General features: G+C 40.3%; 1 protein-coding gene across 1 annotated transcript in view; it reads left to right on the forward strand.

Moving 5' to 3' along the window:
- The first annotated feature begins 1,996 nt into the window (after positions 1–1,996).
- The window catches only part of TSPAN13 (tetraspanin 13), a 33,762-nt gene continuing 14,640 nt past the window's right edge, over positions 1,997–21,118 (forward strand). The window contains exon 1 of the mRNA XM_039219681.1: positions 1,997–2,234. Coding sequence (XP_039075612.1) covers positions 2,172–2,234 — 63 coding nt within the window. The 5' untranslated portion in view covers positions 1,997–2,171. The remainder of the gene's footprint in view (positions 2,235–21,118) is intronic.

A 21,118-nucleotide genomic window follows, 5' to 3' on the forward strand; every position in this document is an offset into this window, starting at 1 on the left:
ATAGAACTAAAATTTTTACTTAATAGTATTTTATACACAGAAAGATCCTACTCCTATGCCATTATACAGATTTTTAAAAAAATATTTTTATTTATTTCTAGGGGAGAGAGAGAGAGAGAGACAGCGTGAGCANTTAAAGGATTGACTAGTATCAAATATGGCTACAATTCCATCTCTTTCAAATGTTTCCCAACATAGCAAAATAAATATTGCATATATGGGGCGCCTGGGTGGCTTAGTCGGTTAAGCGTCCGACTTCGCTTAGGTCATGATCTCGCGGTCCATGGGTTTGAGCCCCGCATCGGGCTCTGTGCTGACTGCCAGCTCAGAGCCTGGAGCCTATTTCAGAGTCTGTATCTCCCTCTCTCTCTGACCTTCCCCTGCTCACGCTGTCTCTCTCTCTCCTAGAAATAAATAAAAATATTTTTTAAAAAATTAAAAAAAAAAAAGAAAATTCCTAGAACACTATTTCAACCAGCTGCAATGTTCTACTTAACAGATATTTGAGGGGCACCTGGGTGGCTGAGTAGTTTAAGCATGGGACTCTTGATTTTGGCTCAGGTCATGATCCCACCCTTCGGCTTATGAGTGCTGACAGCATGGGGCCTGCTTTTGATTCTCTCTCTCTGTTCTCCTCTAATAAATAAATAAACATTAAAAAATCCATATATTTAGCATTTGCTATCACATAATTTACTCAACATGAACCTTTAGGTTTCATTTAATACCTGAACATTTCTTTATAAAAACCTTTTTTGGTAGAAAGTACTATGAAACAACCAAGCCTTTATAGGCTTAGTTTAGGTGCCTGGAACACGGTAGGTATTAAAAAAAAACTATTAGAACTAGGGCACCTGAGTGGCTCAGTCAGTTAAGCATCCGACTTCAAATCAGGTTATGATCTCACGATTTGTGGGTTTGAGCTCCACATCAGGCTCTGTGCTGGCGGCTCCAGGTCTGTGGTGACAGCTCCAAGCCTGGAGGTTGCTTTGGATTCTGTGTCTCCCGCTTTCTCTGCCCCTCCTCTGCTTATATTTTTCTCTCTCAAAAATAAATATTTAAAAAATTAAAAAAAAACCTTATTAGCTCAATAATACCAGCTGACACTTATCGAGCACTTACTGTGTGCCAGGCACTGTGCAAAAAGTGCTTAACATAATATCCTGTTTTATAGGTGAGAAATCGGAGGCTACAATATGTATTTCCACCCTAGACCCTCCATAAAGTGATAATGGACTGACTTGAGTTGAAGGCTGTATCATTTAAATATTTTTCACAATTCTTAATTGTGAAAAAACAAAAGGTTATTGATATTTGGGATTGAAAGACAAAAAAAATCTCTCCTGATTTTCTCTCACATGCACGTATTCATCGTTTATTAGAATTTTGCAAATTCCTGTTGGATAAATTTTACTTGACAGGAGTCTCATCACACATAACACATAAATGTTTTATGGGCCACGTACTTTACCTATTTTCCAAGAGAAGCCGAGATTTCATGCTCTCCTTTCATTGTTACATTTTCCCCCCTTCCTTTTATTTCCTCTCACTTCATTCTCTCTTTTAAATCATTCACATTCATTAATTTATTTCTCCATTTATTCCTGCCTGCCTGCCTTCAAATAAGGCCAGGTGCTTAATTTTAAAATCTCATTCAAAATGGTGCCACGTCATCCACCAGGGCCAAGAACCGAGAGGTGCTGTCATATTTCTCCCTGCCAGCGTGGATCTCCGTCGAGCCCTGCCCTTTCCTCCTCACCTGCTCCCCAGGAAACGCCAGCGAGGCCGCTGTCACACAGTCTGGCCTCCAGCTAGGTCCCTTACGGCCTCCGCCCCCTCCCCCGCGTCCCCGGGCCGCCTAGCCTCTCCCCGCGGCCGGCAGGCGGAGCGCATTTATTTGCATATTTCTACCTTTGTTCCTTGCCTGCGGCCAATCAGCGCGCGGGGCTCGGCGGGGGGGCTGGGCGGGGCTCGGGCTCCGGCTCCAGCTGCGGCGGCCGCAGGTTCCAGAGCGGGTTCGAGCCGCGGCGGGCGCGCAGCGCACTGCAGCCGCAGCGCAGGGCCCCCCACCCCGGCCTCGGCCAGGCCTCAAAGGCAAGGACAAAGAGGCTGTCCCCGAGGCTCCACCCGAGCCAGCTTTACCTGCGGTTTCGGCAACCACAGGCTCCAACATGGTGTGCGGGGGCTTCGCGTGTTCCAAGAACTGCCTGTGCGCTCTCAACCTGCTGTACACAGTGAGTATCCTGAACCCGTTGCTCCCCGCCTGCGGGCTTCGCACCTGCTCGGTTGCCCCCCGGTTCCCCTACCTGACCAGCGACACTGACTTCAATCCGCACCCCTTCCCGTCTTCCCACGCTCTGCGCGCCCCTGGCCTCGCCATCAGTCCCCGACGGAGACCAGGAGCCGGCTCTTGTCGCAGTCTCTTCCTTTCCTTCATTGTGAAGCCGCCGTCTTTCTGGCTCACTGGCCGCGTCTCTGCCACATTGCTCTACCCCGCCCCCTCACCCACCGCCTTGTTTTTCAGTCGTTTGACCAGACCTTCCTACTTTCTCATCCCTATCCCTTCTGATACTGGCTCCTTGCATCCAAACCCATCTGGGGCGGGTTTGGAGGCGGGAGGGCCGCCTCAGGTTTGAGGACAGTTTTGCAAAAATAGCGTGATCTGAAACTGACAAGGCGGCATATGGATGGTGTGCATCTTGGTTAGCTCTACGTGCTCTCGTGATTTGAATTGAGGTCACCGAGTAGGTTCACAGGATATCCGCAGCTTCCGAAGTTTGTTTCGTGCTTACATAAAGGGATGCTTTTTTTTTTTTTTTGTCAGTTTGTTCATATTGGATGCTTTTTCCATGTGGTCTTCTGATTTATTAATATTCTAACTCCATTTTAAGAGAAATCCTCCAGTAAATAAGCAAGCCTCCACCCAAGTCGTTCCTTTCTCTGCTAATAAGCTTGGGCCTTTTAGTTTTAACGGTGCAGTGTACCTCTGATTTTTGAGGCGCAATTCTGGGTGAACAGGAGAATGGGAGAGCAAGTTGCCGCTTACTGACTGCTTACCACAGCCCATGTTTTGCATTCATGATTTCGTTCTTCATTCTACAGCCATCTGAGGCAAAGAGCATTGTCTAAATCTAAACATTTATGGTAACAGACCAACAAGGGTTTTAATAAGTTTATATGGTTGGTAGTTGGCGAGTCAGGAATAGGACTTAGGTTGTGAGATCCAGATCTTTCCACAGGCTTCTCTCCCAGGTGGAAGAAACTTCCTCTTCTGTCATCATCCCTCCATCATAGTCTATCTCCCTTCTATAAATACACCTGGTGGTTTGCAGCACCCACCCTGAAAACAAACCCAGTTCCCCTGCTTTCGCAGAGAGCTAGGCCATCTGTGCAAGCTTGGGTTACATCCTTGGAACGGAGAGGCTGCCTTGTGGTCACCAACAGGAGAGAGAGGCTGGATCGTTTTACCATTAATGTTCCTTTGTATGTGAACATGCTTGCAAAGCTCTGAAGGCAAGACAGTGGAATAAAGTATGCTTTTCTGGTTAGTTAGTAGGAATCTAATCAACATGGTCACAGTAGACTCAGAAGAAAAATTGTAAAACACCTGGTGATTCAGCTCCTTGTAATTGGAGGACCATGTCAAGTTTCAGATCAGAATTCACCTTTGTCTTGCTTGAAGCATGCTTATCTTATTGACCGTGTATTAAGTAAGTGCTGACCAATTCTCCAGGTATTTTCTTTTATTAGCATGAATGGCCTGCTTAGAACTTCAAATTCACCGTTTTGGGCCCTGACTTTTGCCCCCTCCCCATGATTTAGTCACCTGTTCACCAGACACTTAGCCTTATAATATTTGCTTACACACAGTAGAAAGTCTGTGTGGGGTCTGTATGAATTAATGTGCAATATACATATATATATAGTATAATATATATTAAAAGGCAAGTTATTTTTAAGTCTGCTTGTTTTCAAGATGCGTCATTTCTAGTTGTATTAGTGTGTATCAGGAAACCAAGGAGAAAGGTGATTCTCAAGGAACATTTTAAGATTTTTATATCTGTTCCAACTTATTGACCTTCAAGATGTATTCTAGTGATTTCAGTAGTTATATAGTAAACCTTAATTAGAAATCACAAGGCTATATAATGGTTAGCGCCCTGTTAAATACTAGACTTTTTAGCTAAAAAGGATACTTAAAGATGAATTAATGTGTACTCCTTATACACCGTGATTAAGCTTAAGTAAGTTCAGCAGTTTAAATTGGAGGTGAGTGAAAGATACAAGCTGGACCAGGTCTTAAATAGATGCTATTATTTAGATTCCATATCTTCCTTGGTGTCTCCCTCAACATTTTAAGATCAGAAATATGAAGTAGTTGGCAGGATTGAGGGTGAAGACTTAGGAGACATTTCCTTCTAAGGTGAAATAGGTGGACCTTTCATAGGTTCCAACCCCATCAGGGTAACCACCTCTAAAATAGGTGCAAAGTTGCAGAAGGTCTGAGGTCATTTCTAAAAGTGTTATTAAGGTCAGGATTGCATATAGGAGTGGCAGGCATAAAGGCCATGGCCTGCTTTTGTGTTGAAGCATTTTCTTGAGGAACTTAGGACTCTATAAGCCTAACTGTCCACATGCTCAAGTGGCCTGCTGATGAGTCTAAGTTGAGAGCAGAATTCATGATCAGACCAGAAAGCCTGCCATTAAAATAGCTTGGAAGGAACTTCCCCTGAACCTGTCTTAGACTTCTGGTCACTAGCCAACGGTACAACAGTTGATTCTTGTTACTAATGGTTGGGTCATTTTAAATCAATAGGATCCCTAGCATTGAATAACTTTGAGTTAGCGTAGTGAATATAAACTATTTATAGATATGGTAGGAAGAGGAAAAGCTGAGTTCTCTTCCTTGCGTTTTCATGGTGTTATAAGAAAAAGAAAGGCTTGGTTCAGAACTTTGTACATTTAAAGAAACTGAACAGTTCTTTACTCAGTAAATATTTATTTATTTATAACAGGCACTGTTCTCAGTCTGGTAAGACAGCAGTGAACCAAACTGGGCTTTAACATCCATGTGCTTTATGAAGCCTCTTTTTTAAAAATTTACTTTTCTCCATAAGACCTCAGGAGGTTTATTCAGTCAGTATATTTGCTCTATGTGTATATCCTGCTGAGAACAGTGAGAGGTAATAAACACATACAAAGGCAAATACCAATTCTGTGAAAACAGGATCTCGTTGGGATTCATGAAGTGGGAAAATTAAATGTGATATAAGGGAGGGACTGATGTTAGCTTAGGACTAGGGGACATCTTTATGGATTAGAGAAGTGGGGGAGGGAAGAAGGTGTAATGGCGTCAGGGGAAACATAGAGTGTGAATCTTTTTCATACTGCTTAGGATATAAAAGCAAATGAGAACTACTTTGGGAAAATGGTCTATTCTATTTTTCAGTTTATTAGAAAATAATTTTGATTGGAATTGTTGTGACAAATCATGAAAACCAAACTTTAAAATTATAAGGGGCATCTGGGTGACTCGGTTGGTTGAGTGTCCAAGCAGCTCAAGTCATGATCTTGGGGTTCTTGAGTTTGAACCCCACATGGGGCTGGGCTTGCTGCTGTCAGTGCAGAGCCCACTTCTGATCCTCTTTTCCCCTCTCTACCCCTCTCCCACTTGCTCTCTTTAAAATAAAAAATTAAAAAATATATAAAATTGTACTTCTGATTTATGGGGAATTTTAGGAATATGAAATAAATATTATATGAAAATATGTTACCATATAGAAGATTTATAATTTATCTCTTTGTGCTTCCTAAACAGAGAAGAAGAAACTTGAAGAGTTTAGTTGTACTGCTGATTTTTAATATATATAATATATATAATATACACATTCATATATAGGAATATATATATTCCTTGAGAAGGAATTGAGAAGGTAAAGAACATAAATAACTTTAAACTGAAAGTGTCATTTCAGAGGTTTGTTTCTTTTGCCATATTCAGTCTTTAAATTCTTTCCAAGTTTGTTTTATTGATTTCTTTTACTTTTTACAATTATTTTTTCCTACTCTTTTGGTTACTTTGGGAAAAGTCTCCATATAGCATCAAAAATTGTACTGATTTACATCCTTTCTATGACCCTGAATTACAACGTTTTACATCTTATTCTCTCTGAAATCGGATTGTCTTAAAATAGAATATACTGTATTTATAGATAAAAATATATATGTGTCTGTACAGTCCATAGGGGGAAAAAGAATTGGATTCAGGAAGAAAACAGAAGCCTGAATACCAACCCTACAGCTCCCTTGGAATTTATCCTTGGGCAAACAGCTTACTTTATTTGAGCTTCAGTTTTTCCATTTATAAACTGGTGATGATATTTTTCATTCTTCCCAATGAGTTTTAAGGATAAAATGGAAAAACATAGACAAATGCTTTGGATGTACTACAGGAAGCAAAAAAATTAAGTTGTTACAGCTTCAAAGGGAGAAAGTTTATTTGAAATTTCTGAATTACAAACCTGCGTGTGATGATGAAAATATTTTTAAGCTGTTGGGATTTCTAACCCTTAAGGCTAGTTAGCGTTGACTCAAGCACGACCCGTGGAGGCGGGAGTTCATGGCCTGAAAATAGTAATGTTAATCTTTCAGTTGTAGGGAAAAAATGATGGAAGTGCAGTAAGTATAAATATGGAATGATTAACCTGTGTATTTTTTTTAGTCATTCTGGTCATTAGGGTGCTGGAAAACTATAATTTTGTTCAGTCTTCACTCTAAAATAAATGAAAAACACTAGTACTTCAGCCAAAGGAAAATCTGTGTATTGCTATTAGTTTCAAATGATGCCATTGGTCATTTTTCAAAATTCTGAGCATCATTTTTCAAATGATTCTTGTTTCAGATTTTAATATGTGGTTAGGTTTATGTGATTTCTTTCTGTGTTCTTGTTCAAGCTACTGAATGAATTTAAAATAGTTAAGTGGAGGGGGCGCCTGGGTGGCTTAGTCGGTTAAGCGTCCGACTTTCGCTTAGGTCATGATCTCGCGGTTCGTGGGTTTGAGCCCCGCGTCGGGCTCTGTGCTGACTGCCAGCTCAGAGCCTGGAGCCTGTTTCAGGATCTGTATCTCCCTCTCTCTCTGACCCTCCCCTGCTCACGCTGTCTCTCTCTCTCTCTCCTAGAAATAAAAATATTTAAAAAAAAAATAATAAAATAGTTAAGTGGTTGCTGGATATTTTCTTGCACTTTGAATTTAAAAATGATCCACTGTTTACAAAACCTGAGATTTTCACGTGATGCTGTTGTGCTGAAATTTATAGTCTGCCTTTATGCCAAATGTGTTTGTAAAATTTCCCAACTTTTGATTTAAAAATGGTAACAAAATGTGCTCTTTATGCCATTTCTCACTTGAAGTGAGGTTATTGACTTTCATAAAGTTTAACAATGAGAGTCAAGAGGCATAGAAAAGAAAGAAACAATTCATTTTGGGAAAAATTACTTTTCAGCCCATATTCGAAAAGTGAGGTTTGAATAGATCAGTGGCTTGATTTACACACAGTTTTAAGTGGTTTGGAAATGGGCTGTTACCACTTCAAACACATTTGAATTACATGTGAAGGCAGTTAGGTTTACATCCTCTTCCTTCGTGTCACAGTTCACTTGAATCTGTCCTTATTATTTCACTGCTGTACAATGAATGATCAACCCATTTGTGACAATAGAGGAAAAATCTTAGAGAAATCAACCCAAATTCTTTAACATGCCATTCAAGATCTTTCCCCATCCACCCCTTCCCTCCTCATCCCTTTACATATTTCAGCCACACAGAATTCCCCACACAAAATGCCCTTTGTTGCCTCCCCGTCTTTGCTGACCCTCTGCCCTCAATCTATAATACCTTGCTCTGTCTTTGTTAAGTTACTGCAGTAAAGCCTCTTACTTCTTTTCAAAGGTATTGTTTCCTTAAATTTTTCCCTGGGTGTCTGAATACTTGAGTGCCACTCCAGACTAATTCAGTCAGATCCAGGAGAGACGGAAGGCATGCGATTTTTTTTTAAAAACCTTCCTACCTGATTCTAAATTACACTGAGGGCTGAGAACCAGTGTTCTAAGAGTTTGCTTTACTCTGTCTTTGCCCTTGACTATACCTAGTCTCCCTATTGTAGATTGCTTTGTGTTTGCTTTTTATCCCAGCTAGACCATTAACCATTTGTTGTTGTTATTCGTTGGCAGAAATCATAGCTTTCCCTTTGTGGGATCCTTCAGTGTGTAGCATTTTCTTTTTTTAAAACACAGAGGCTATACTCTTCAAATACTCCTTGAATGGAATTTAGAGAATTGGCTGCTCCCTTTTCGCTAGGAGTAAAAACATACCTAATGAAAGCTTCATAAAAATGATAATTTGATCAAAATTAAATCTAGAAGACAGCCAACTATTTTAAAACATGAAAGTTAGCATTGGGTTAGGAAAATAATAATAAGTAGGCATTACTTTTATATACCCCATGTAGAATCTAATAGGTTTTGGGGCGCCTGGGTGGCTCAGTCGGTTAAGGGTCCGACTTTGGCTTAGGTCATGATCTCACGGTTCATGAGTTTGAGCCCTGCATCAGGCTCTGGGCTGACAGCTAGCTCAGAGCCTGGAGCCTGTTTCAGATTCTGTGACTCCCTCTCTCTGTGACCTTCCCCTGCTCACGCTGTCTCTCTCTCTCTCAGAAGTAAATAAAAAGCATTAAAAAAAAAAAAAAAGAATCTTGGGGCGCCTGGGTGGCTTAGTCGGTTAAGCGTCTGACTTTCGCTTGGGTCATGATCTCGCGGTTCGTGGGTTCGAGCCCCGCGTCGGGCTCTGTGCTGACTGCCAGCTCAGAGCCTGGAGCCTGTTTCAGTCTGTGTCTCCCTCTCTCTCTGACCCTCCCCTGCTCACGCTGTCTCTCTCTCTCTCTCCTAGAAATAAATAAAACATTAAAAAAAAAAAGAATTAAAAAAAAAAGTAAAGTTTAAAAAAAAAAAAGAATCTAATGTTTTTTGAAATACTCTTTTTTCCTCTATTGTTGGCCAACCTTTCATATACTATTCAGGTTTTCCTGTAACGTTTCCCAAGAACAAATCCATTTCCTATAAAATTATACTGTAAATCATAGTTGGCTAGTTTTCACATTACTAGTCTAATATATTACTAGTCTAATATAAATACAAGATGAACCCAACTAAATTTCTTTCTTTTATTCATTCCAATAATAAGTATTAATTGAACATCAAGAGCAATGAACAAAACAATCCAAAATGTGCTGCCTTCATGGGTCTTATATTTATGGGACAAAGGTAGATGATAAATAAGTAAATCTATTATATATCTTGTGAGAAGCTAAGAAAGTGCTATGGAGAAAAATGGAGTAAGAAGAATGAAGAATGGTGAGGCAGAGGGTAGGTAGGGGAAGGTAAGTACGTATTTAACATATGGCCAGGATTAGTCTGGTTGGGAAGATAGCACTGGAGTAAAAATTTGAAAGTGATGGGAGAAATACCTGGGAAAAGTGTTTCAGGTAGATGGAACTTTGCAGAAGACCCACTAAGGGGAGTATTCCTGGTTTATGTAAGGGACAGAGACGGGTCCATTGTGGCTGGGACAGAATGAGCCAGAGGTGGAGTGGTAGAGGATGTGAGTCAGAGAAGATCTGAGATGCAGGTTGTGAAGGGCCTTGAGAGCGCTGTAAGGATGAGAGCCTTTATGCAGAGTGAAATGGGCAGCCATCGGTAGCTTTGAGCCTGATTTTCATTTAAAAGATTGTCTAGGGGCCCCTGGGTGTCTCAGTCAATTAAGCGTCCAACTTTGGCTCAGGTCATGATCTCACGGTTTTTGGTTTCGAGCCCCGCATCTGGCTCTGTGCTGACAGCCAGCTCAGAGCCTGGAGCCTGTTTCAGATTCTGTATCTCCCTCTCTCTCTGACCCTCCCCTGCTCATGCTCGCTGTCTCTCTCTCTCTCTCTCTCTCTCAGAAATAAATAAAAAACATTAAAAAAAGATTGTCTAGCTAATGAGTTGAGAACAGATGAGAGAGGGCAACAGTGGAAGCAGTGAGATCACGTCTAATGTTACTGCAGTAATTCAGTCAAGAGGTGTGGACGTTTGCATCAGTATCATATCAATGGAAGTAAGGGAAATAGTCAGATTTTGGGTGTATTTTGAAGGTGGAACCAACATAATTTTCTGATTGTTTGGAATGGAGTGAGAGAAAGAGAGGAGTCCTGGATTACTCATGATTTATGCTTAAGCCACTGTCAAGATGGATCTTCTATTAATAGGAATGGGGAGACTGTTGGTGGAAAAAGCTTTGGGAGGAAAATAAGGGGTTCAGTATTAGATATGATGCCAATCAGATACCCAATTAGAGATGTCAAGTAGCAGTTAGACTAATAACAGTGCAGTTCAGGGGAGAAAAGTAGCTGGAAGTTTAAATCCTGAGAGCCATCAACATGGAGAACGGCATTTAGAAATTATATTGGTTGAAATCCCCAAGTTAGTGAGGTTAGATGGAGAAAAGCTGTCATCTGTAGATTAATCCAAGGGCGCTCTTAGTAAGAGTTTCAGGAGCCAGGAAAGAAGCCTGAGAAGGTAAGAGGAAAACCTGGTAGAGATTGGCGTCCTAGAATCCAAGTGCAAATCATTTTAAGGAGATGGAATTGAACATCTGTGTCAAATGCTGCTGAGATGAGGACTAAGACTTGATTCTTGAATTGATCAATGGAATCATTGGAAAGAGCATTTACTCTCTTGCTTTACATATGATCAACTCTGCACCCTTAAATAAGATGGACAAGGTCCTAATCACTTTTCCTTTCCTGGGTGCCTAACACAGCCTTGGCCTGTAGTTGACATTTAGGTAATTGAGTGAGGGAGTCAGTGCAGGGCTCATGCTTCCATAACTCCCACGTCTTGTCTCCCAGAGCTGCTCCACAGAAGAAGCGGATAGGATGCAGTTGGAAGTTGGTTGGCAGCTGTGAGCGCCACCTCAAACTGTTATCCTTGGAAGATAGGTCAGGATCCCTTACTTTTGATACCTTTTATATTATTTCTTAGCAGATATTATATAACAAGTATATGTTATTTTGTGCCTGGTAAGTATAAAATCTGCTTGGCACCATGGAGAACGTAAGGAGGAAAAAATATGTGACAAAGGCACTTCAGGCTTCTTTGTGTCATTTGAAGAATGAAAACGAAACAAAGAACTGAGGTCTTGGCTTCCACGCTAAACGTCTGGTTGTTTAGCAGTATCTAGATTATTTATAGAATTTTCAAATTTCTATCCAGATGTTTGGCATCCTAGAAACACATACTTGGTCATCCGTAGCTGAGTTGTTCTTCACTTTTCCACGTTAGGCAGAAGTTCAGAGGGAGAATTGAGCGTTCAAGTAGTTGCTCATTATAAATGTTGAAGCATGTAGAGGGGAGACAGCCTGGGACCTTTGCTTTCTTTATGTGTCTGGATGCCAGGGGTGGGGGGTACATTTTGCTGGTATAGTCCCTTTGAATCTTATTACTGTTTTAAATTTCTTCCCCTCTGCTACCACCGCACCTTCTCTTCTGTTTTAGTGTTGACAAAATATTTTTGAATAATTTCGCTACAAAATTGAAACCAGTTTGTTTCAAATGTTCTATATTCCTCTTTCATCCTCAAAGTAGTTCACTTATGTAGAATTCAGATACTAAAAAAAATGCAGAAGTAACTAGAAATATTTTAGAAATAATTCACATTTGTCTTTGCATCTTGTTTGAAATGTGGTGGATATCTGATGAAAGAATGAAAATCTTTTTAAAGGTTACATAGAGAAAGGATAATCTGGAACATCATTAGGCTAAATTTCTTTCCCCCAAATACTGTATTGGTTAGGGACTAAGTGTTTGCTTGTCCTTAAAGCATCATGAACAATATCATGAGCTCCTTCTCGGTCAGCAGCGTATTTTGAGTACCTCTTCTGTACCAGGCACTCAGTCAGGTGCTAGGAATATCAGAAAACCATGTGCCTTGCTTGTGTGGCCCTTAAAGTATAGGGGGCTCATGAGAAGAATTTGAAGTATGGGTAGAGGTGGGGAATGGTGGCTAATGAATTACCTCCAGCGGTAATCCAGGCTCTGCACATCCTTGGCTTTGATAGCCTCCAATTTGGACTTTCTTCTAAGATTAGAGACAAAAGATAGCTGGCCTGGGAATGGCCTGATCTTACCGCCTTTAAAGAAAGGACCAAAGACCACCATATTAGGAATAGGTAAGAGAAACCCAGCTACTGCTGCTTAAAATAGTAAGCTTTATTATTTCCATGTAGCAAGATGTCCAGAAAAGTAGGTAGTCCAGAGCAGGGACACATTTCAAGGATCTCATCAGAGCATCAATCTTGATTGTTTTCCTGCCTTACCATCCTTGATATGTAACTTTCTTCCTTTTCACCAAGTTACATCAGCAACCCCAGGCATTATGAGTTGTTCCGTTCCAGAAGAAGAAGAATACTGTAAAATGCTTTTCCTTGAAAAGGTATATCCTTTTTTTTTAAACAATTTGATTGAGGTATTATTTGCATATCATGAGCTGGACATATTTACACGTATAGAGTTGGTAAGTTTTGACATATACATAAACCTGTGAACCCATTGCCACATTCGTGACCTTGAACATAGCTATTACCTCTCACAGTTTGCTTATTCTCCTGGGTAATCCCTCTCTCCTGCTGCACAACCCCTGCTCCCCATGTGCAAGTAACCACTGACGTGCTCAGTAGTAAAATTTAGGCTGGAGTTAAATTTGGTAAGTCTAGAGAGCATGTTTGCAGAAAGAAGATGCTGTAGGACATTTTTCTGGATCATTGATTTCCCTTCTTGTTTTGTCCTTAGAGTAAAAAGTTTCTGGGAGGAAGGTGTTTTCAGGTAAAAGGAAGGGCTCATTTTTTTTTAACCTACATTCAAGGTGAATGATTTCGTCTAGGTAGGAAAAGTGGTCTCAGTTGTGAAGGTAGACAAAGTCTGCAAGTCTGAAGGCATGAAAAAATGTATGATAAACACTTGCAAGATGAAGCTTGTATTAGCCAGAATTCTTTATGGGTTAGAGAGGACCTTTATTTTTTTTTTATTTTTTTATTTTTTACAAATAGTTAATTGTCAAATTAGTTTCCACATAACACTCAGTGCTCATCCCCAAAGTGCCCTCCTCCATGCCCCTCCCCCCCCCACATCCATCAGTCCTCAGTTTTTGTCAGCATTCAAGAGTCTCTCATGGTTTGCCTCTCTCCCTTTCCCCCACCATTTCCGCCCTTCTTCTCCCCCTTGTTCCTCCGTCAAGTTCCTCCTAATCCTCCTATACGTGCAAACATATGATATTTGTCCTTCTCTGCCTGACTTATTTCGCTCAGCATAACACCCTCAAGGTCCATCCATGTTGCTACACATGGCCAGATTTCATTGTTTCTCATTGCCATGTAGTATTCCATGGTATAGATAAACCACATGTTCTTGATCCATTCATCTGTTGATGGACACTTAGGCTCTTTCCATGTTTTAGCTATTGTGGAGAGTGCTGCTATGAACTATAGAGGACCTTTAAAGACTATGCTGATGAGAGATCACAAATTCTTGAAAGAATACATAGAACTGGGACATCCAGTGGTTAGATTGTCAAGTATGGCTTGACCAAGGGGCTCGGGAAAGGTCAGAACTCTCTTGCTCCTTTTGTCTACTTCCCAGCTCAGCTTGACGCTGCCTACATTCTTTCTGAAGATAGATCTTACCATGGGCCCAGATGGCCACCGGCAGAATCAGTTTTAATTGTACGTGTAACTTTCCATGCCAGAGAAACTCATTTTTATTATTTCAGTATCCCTCTTGGTTTATGGACCCATCCCACGGACCAGTCACTGCGGATAGGAGGATGAACATCCACGGTTGATAGGCCTATGTTGTGTGTCTCTGCTGCTGGTGGTGGTCAGATGGGGCCAGGGAAACACTGTGATTGAGAGATTTACAAGGGATGGTGCGCCCGGGTGGCTCAGTCGGTTAAGTTGCTGACTTCGGTTCAGGTCATGATCTCACCCGTTTGTGAGTTCTTATCCCACGTCGGGCTCTTTGCTGCCAGCTCAGAGTCTGGAGCCTGCTTCAGATTTGTGTCTCCCTCTCTCTGTCCCTTCCCCGACTCACACTCTGTCTCTTTCAAAAATAAACATTAAAAATAACTTTTAAAAAAAAAGAGGTTTACAGGGAATGAGTGTGCTACGTTATCAAGGCAATATATGTCTGTTACAGAGGTCGTTCCTCTCTGGCAATAATTTGGTTCTTTTATTCTTAATTCTAGAATATTCTAGCAACTCCCTCATTTGAAAAGCTTAGTGTAGTGTTTTAATACTTCAACCCAAACTTAAGCCAGATTATAAAGAACATTATACACAACACATTTTTCCGTGTTCTGTAATGGCACTGCATGTATCCAAAAGTGTACAAGGACATGTTTATTAGTTTTAAACAATTTTATGTGCTCCAGTGATGTTAAAGATAAAGTCTTTTCGCTCTTGCCGCTCTACTCTGGGCAGTGCACTGTGTGATTTTGTGTGAAGGTAGGCCTGTGTGACAAGACTCCTGGGTTGGGCAGAAGGAAAATAAAAAGCACAAAATGAGCAAGCTACCATTTGGTGGTTAACTAATAGAAAAATCCTGGGAGTAGATGACTTCACTGTTCTTTTATACCTGGCTCTGCAGTCAGGTCTCATAAAGAGTAAGCTAAAGAGATGCTGTGCAAACCTGTAACAATCTGGCTACAAAGCAAGAAGTACATCTTACGCATGATAATATTGTCTTTACTGCTATATATCAATGTTTGAAATTATTTAAATATAATGCTAGGCACCATGATATCATTCTCCAGGGAGAAAAAACAGTGCACCAAGCAGAAAGTTTGCCACGTTTCTGCCTCTGTGTCACTGGGCGTGTGATTTAGCCACTCTGACTTATCACCCGTAAGGAAGGGGATATATCACTGGCCAGGTAGCTTTGTGCCTCGGTGTTCTGTGAATTTGTCCCGTCTTGTGAGCCCTGGCTGAGAATTGCTTTCTTCCTTCCACTAGCTCCCTCCTGTTTCTTCCTGCCTTTCAGACCATCCCCGTGTAAACTCTTGGTTCTACTAGCGCCACCTCCTTTTAGGACTTGGTTGGGGAAGTAATGCCAGTTGTAGATACTTTTGTAATTTTGCCTTGGTGTGGCTTTTCCATCATAGCTTGTCTAATCTCTTGTCTAGAAGCTCTTTTTTTTCGCTGCCCTTTTCTTTGCTTTAAAGAGAAAACAGGAAAGGTTGGTGCTTCCTGCTCATAAAAACATTGCTATCACTGAGTTAACAGATCCATCATCTGTTTTTATCAGTACTTTGTCTCCCATGCGAAGGAAACTATTTATCTTAGTTCTAAATTTACTTTCTATTATAATCGGTCTCATAAGGAAACTGTTGTTATTACTAAACAAAGGATTCTTGCAGTTTCTTTGTCTACCAAGTTCTGGTGACAAACTTGGGCTTTTTAATTATACAGTTAGAAGTAATTTTAATGGAATCAATAATTTTTAGGGCACTAGTTTGGAAGACTTCATACAATCCCATTCTCTTTAAAATTACAAACCAACCATAACGTATAATTACCACTACTCAGAAATAAATTGTTGCATTACTATCTTTAAAGTGCTTCTTTTCAGTAAGTCAAAGCAACTCTAATCAAATTTAATTAAAGGCATATCATAAACCTTTGGGTGCTAGTTCTAATTTAAAAAAATTATGAATACTTGAGGGCTTTATGGTACCATGTGTTAGAAACACCAACCACACAGAACAAAACATTTGTTGTTTTCAATTATTTTATTTAAAGAAAACAGCAACAGCATATTTTTGGGGTTTATCAGAAAATTGACTAGCTCAAATAAGTTTATGTTTAGGCAGTTTTACTGTTATAGTCACAACTGCAAAGTTTGTTTTGTATTGGACAGTTACATCTGTGGTCTCTTCCACCTTTCAGATGAGAATGCATATTTGCATGTGTGTCAACAAGTCTGTGCTTGAGAGCTGGATACAGGAAGGAGAGGGTGGTGTCATTTTCACACGAGATCATCCAAGCGTGATAGATCTAGAGCTTTGCTTTCTTTTATTAACAAGGGGAGATTCAACAGATTATTGGCTACTGCTTTCAAGTATATAGCACTTTTGTTTGAAAGCCTTCCTTTTTCCTAAACGGAAGCAAATTGCAAGACAGAATGTGGACAGCACTTGAAGGTGCACAAATGAAAATTAATGTGAAATATTTGAGAGATGAATGAGAATATCTTGATTTATGTGGCTGTTTTTGAGGAATAGTGAGAACAAAGTGTCAATGAGGAAAGTTTGAACGATTTACAGAGGAAAGTAAACCAGGAGAATTGAGAATTGGTGCCCTGGTAAGAAAGGGGCCATTAGATTGTCAAGGCTTGTTTAAATGAGGAAATCTTTCATATGCACCGAAAATATTATGGCAGACTCTTGTGAACCCAAAAGACTGATTTCACAGATGCCAGTGTTTTGCCACATCTCCCTCTTTTTTTTAGAAGTTAAATGTTACAAGGGCACCGGGGTGGCTCAGTCGGTTAAGCATCCGACTTAGGCTCAGGTCATGATCTTACAGTTCGTGGGTTCTCATCGAGCTCTGTGCTGACAGCTCAGAGCCTGGAGCCTGCTTTGGATTCTGTGTCTTCCTCTCTCTCTCTGCCCCTTCCCCACTTGCACTCTGTCTCTCTCTCTCAAAAAATAAATATCAAAAAATTTTTAAAAAGTTTATTGTTATAATACAGCTAAAGGGCCACTCCATCCTCCTTCCCATTTTCCCCCTCTTTAGGATAGAGTCACTATCCTAAATTCAACATCTGTCATTTCCATGTATGTTTATATACTTAGGAAAATTTGATTAACCACAAAGAATATAAGGTATGTCTTATCAGCATTATGTAATATGTTTCTTTTCTTTTATGTTTGAAACATTTGATTTAATAGAAATAGATTAAAATTATTTTATTCTACTGTGTGGTCACATCAGAGTTTAGGAATGTCAATACTTATGGCCTCTGAGATTGTTTTCAGTTTTTCTCTGTGACAGACAAGGGCCTCAGGCAAATCCTGATGGACGATGTCTAGTTGGGGACAGGTATTTCTCTTGGGTATTAATCTAGAAGCAGAATTGCTGGTTTAGGAAGGGAGACCTGTCGTTAATGTTCCTAGTTGCTGCCACATTGTTCTGTAAAGTGGCTACCAAAATTTACGCTTCTACTTAAATGAGTCTAGACTCTCCACATCATTGCTGTCATCAGGGTTGATTTTCGCATGTGAGATGGTATCCCGTTGTTCTGATTTTTGTTTTCCTGACATAAAATGTGATTTAACATCTTCTGGGTGTTAGTTGCCTTTTGGATTCTTCAGTGGATTGCCTCTTATCACCTTTGGCCGCTTCACAGTGTGCTTTTTGTCCTTTAAATGTCCTCTAGTTCTAGGCTTATTCCACATTTGTCTGGTGTTTTTTATAGTGTAGAATTTTTTTAATAGTTTATTTACTTTTGAGACAGAGAGAGACAGACCACGAGTGGGGGAGGGCCAGAGAGAGAGAGAGAGACACAGAATCTGAAGTAGGCTCCAGGCTTTGAGCAGACAACACAGAGCCTGATGTGGGGCTTGAACCCATGAACCACGAAATCATGACCTGAGCCAAAGTCGGACGCTTAACCGACTGAGCCACCCAGGCGCACCTAGTGTAGAATTTAAAATTTTAATGTGGAGTATAGTGTGATAGTTAAGAACACACAATCCACAGCCATACAGCCTGGCTTCATATCCCAGTTCTGTCCCCTCCTTGCTGTGTAATCTTGGGCAAGTTACTTAACATCTCTGTGCATGACTTTCCCCATCTGGAAAATGGAGTCAACAGTACTACTTACCTCTTGGAGTACTAAGTGCCTTATGTAAAGTGCTTAGAATACTTCCTTGCACATAGTAAACACTACATTAGTACAATGCTTGATTTGTGTGGGGTCATGTTTAAGAAGTTTTTCTTTAACCACAAAGTCAAAACAATATTCTCTATTTTTTCCTTTTTTTAAAAGAATTTTTTTATAGTTTATTTTTGAGACAGAGACAGACAGAGCACGAGCAGGGGAAGGGCAGAGACAGAGGGAGAAACAGAATCTGAAACAGGCTCCAGGCTGTGTCTGAGCTGCCAGCACAGAACCTGATGCAGGGCTCGAACCCATGAACCGTGAGATCTTGACTTGAGCTGGAGTGGCCAAAGTCAAACCTGGTTTTCATTTCCAAACCGTTACAATAATTGTGATATTTGTTTGGATTTTTAACTTATTTGGTTTTATTTATATGTTTAATCTTACTAATTAAAAAAAGTAAAACATGTCCAAAAGATGTAGAGTCAGGCCCAGAGTTTGCAGAGCATAGTGAAAGCAACAATAAGGAGTCTGGGATTGGTCATTGTACGCACTGACAGAGGTCGATTTGCCACTAAGAGCATTTCTTGTGCATACTGTGGGTGACAGTGTGGCTGGGCTGAGAAAGAGTACAGCAGCTATAGACCTTCTGCTTAATCTTTTTTTTTTATGTTTTTTTTTTTTTTTTATTTCTAGGAGAGAGAGAGAGACAGTGTGAGCAGGGGAGGGTCAGAGAGAGAGGGAGTCACAGACTGAAACAGTCTCCAGGCTCTGAGCTGGCAGTCAGCACAGAGCCCGATGCGGGGCTCGAACCCACGAACCGCGAGATCATGACCTAAGCGAAAGTCGGACGCTTAACTGACTAAGCCACCCAGGCACCCCGACTTTCTGCTTAATCTTAAAAATGTTCCTAGGCCTTTAGTGACTTTATTCTTCCATGCGAATTAATGGATCATTGTATAAAGTTCCATCCAAAAAGACTTTATTGAGGCTTTGACTAGAAATGCATTGAATTTGTAGGCTAGATTGAATTTGTAGGCTAAATTGGAGCTGAACTGATGCTTTATTATAATCAGTGTTCCCACCCATGGACCTGTTATATTTCTTCTTTTTAGTTTTTGATGTTCTTCAATTAATTTTATAATTTTCCCCATAAAGATCTTTTAATACTTTTGGTAGATTTATTTCTGTGCACCTGATATTTGCAGGGCTATTACAGATCACTTCCTAAAAAATACATTACAAATTTTAGGGGAGGTGCATCAGCATGCTGTTGATGTTTGCATATCGATCCTATTTATAGCAACTTTTCTCATTTACCAATTTTAATGTGTGCAGTCTCTTGGATTTCCCATGTGGATACTCCTATTAATATGAATAAGAAAGCTGGGTTTCATCCACATCTTTGTTCAGTGCTCAGGCTTGCTCAGTTGCCTAAGGTCTCCACTACCATGCTGAATAGAAGGGGTGATAGCATCTTGGTTTTATTCCTGATTTTTGAAGGAAAGTTTCTCAGGTTTTATCATGGAGTATGATTTTTGCTTTGGGTTTTTGATAGCCATTCTTTATCAGTTAAGGAAATTTGGGAGAATTTACTCTTGTTCTTTTTCTAAAAAAAATATGTTTGCTGAATGCCTGTCACCTTTTTTTCTCTTTTGATAAAACGTTATCCTTCTTATAATATGCTTCTCTTCTTTCTACGTTCTTTGGCTTTGCTCTGTTTGGCTCTCTTTCCAATCTCTCTTTTTAAATATGATTTTGCTTTGTCCATATTGTTTCTATTTCTTTTATCTTTTTAGTCAGTTCGAACATAATAATTTTGGCCTCATTTGGTTAGTTCGATTACCTCAACTTCTTAGGAGCTCTAATTATTCTTTTGCTGTGTCTGTTGTATCTTTTTAGTGGTAGATTGTTTTCTTCTTAGGTGTTTTGGGATTTTTGATGGACAGTAAAGTTTTTACTTTTTTCCCTGGGAATGGTGCAAGGGCTACGATTTGGAGATGTTCCTCCTGAATCATTTTGGTTTTGCTTCTGTGAGTTTTCCTCCCCTAAATCCCATCACTGCCTGTGATCACCTTTTATCTGGATTGCTTGGCTTGAAGCTTCCCACATTCCTGCGTAGTGACATTTAGACTCCAGACATTTCGACTGCAGACTCTAGGCTTGGAGTTTCTCTTTTTGACAAAAAACTTTTTAAAGGGACTCACAAACGTTTGCTGTCTTCCTGGGTATGAGGTATCATTTTTCTGTAACTGCTTACACTGAAAATACAGCTCTCTGGAGGACCTCATTATGTCAGTGTCTTTAGTTTCACTTCTCAGGTCTGTCTGGTTTGAAACCCAAGTCCTTCCTCTTCAGGGGCTACTCTGATGTAGAAACTCTTTCCTACCCTTCCTATCCAGGATCTCCTGCCCCACCCCCCACCAGCTGTATGTTTACAGTTCTGAGTTTGCTTTTTCCCGCCTTTTCTGGCCTGTAGGACTTTCCCATAGTTTCTTAGTGCTCAGCTATACATTGAAATAAAATATTACAGTCTTTTCCAGTACTTTAAAGTATTTGTGGCAGTAAAGATTCTATGGTAGCTCAGTTGCCCATGATCCCAGAGCCTTTTAAGGGAGACTGAGTATTATCCCTCTGCCCCCAAATGTGAACATCCCAATCTGTGTGTATGGATTGCTGTGTTACCTTACATAGCAAAAGGAACTTTGAAATGTGATTAAATTAAGCATCTTGAGATGGGGCGATTATTATGGATTATCTGGAAAAGTCCTGTTTTATCACAAAGGTCTTTGTAAGAGGGATGCAAGAGGGCTATCCTCAAAGAAAGACATATGCTTAGGGAAACCAGTTGTAGTCTGAGACATTTGAATATATGCTGCACTGCTCGCTTTGAAGGTGGTGGAAGTAGCTACAGGCAATGGAAGGCAGGTGTCTTCTAGAAGGTGGAAGAGGTGAAGAAATGAATTCACCCCAAGAGCTTCCAGAAGGAGTGCAGCTCTATTGACAATGTGATTTAGCTTAGTAAGACCAGTATTGGGCTTCTGAGCTCCAGAATTGCAGCAGATTCAATTTGTGTTGTTTTAAGCCACTAGACTGGTGGTAATTTGTGAAAGTGACAATAGGGAACTGATACACTTTCTTCAATGTTCTTTT

This window comes from Hyaena hyaena, unplaced genomic scaffold, assembly GCF_003009895.1.
Source record: "Hyaena hyaena isolate Hyena2069 unplaced genomic scaffold, ASM300989v1 scaffold_827, whole genome shotgun sequence".
Classification (NCBI taxonomy): Eukaryota; Metazoa; Chordata; class Mammalia; order Carnivora; family Hyaenidae; genus Hyaena; species Hyaena hyaena.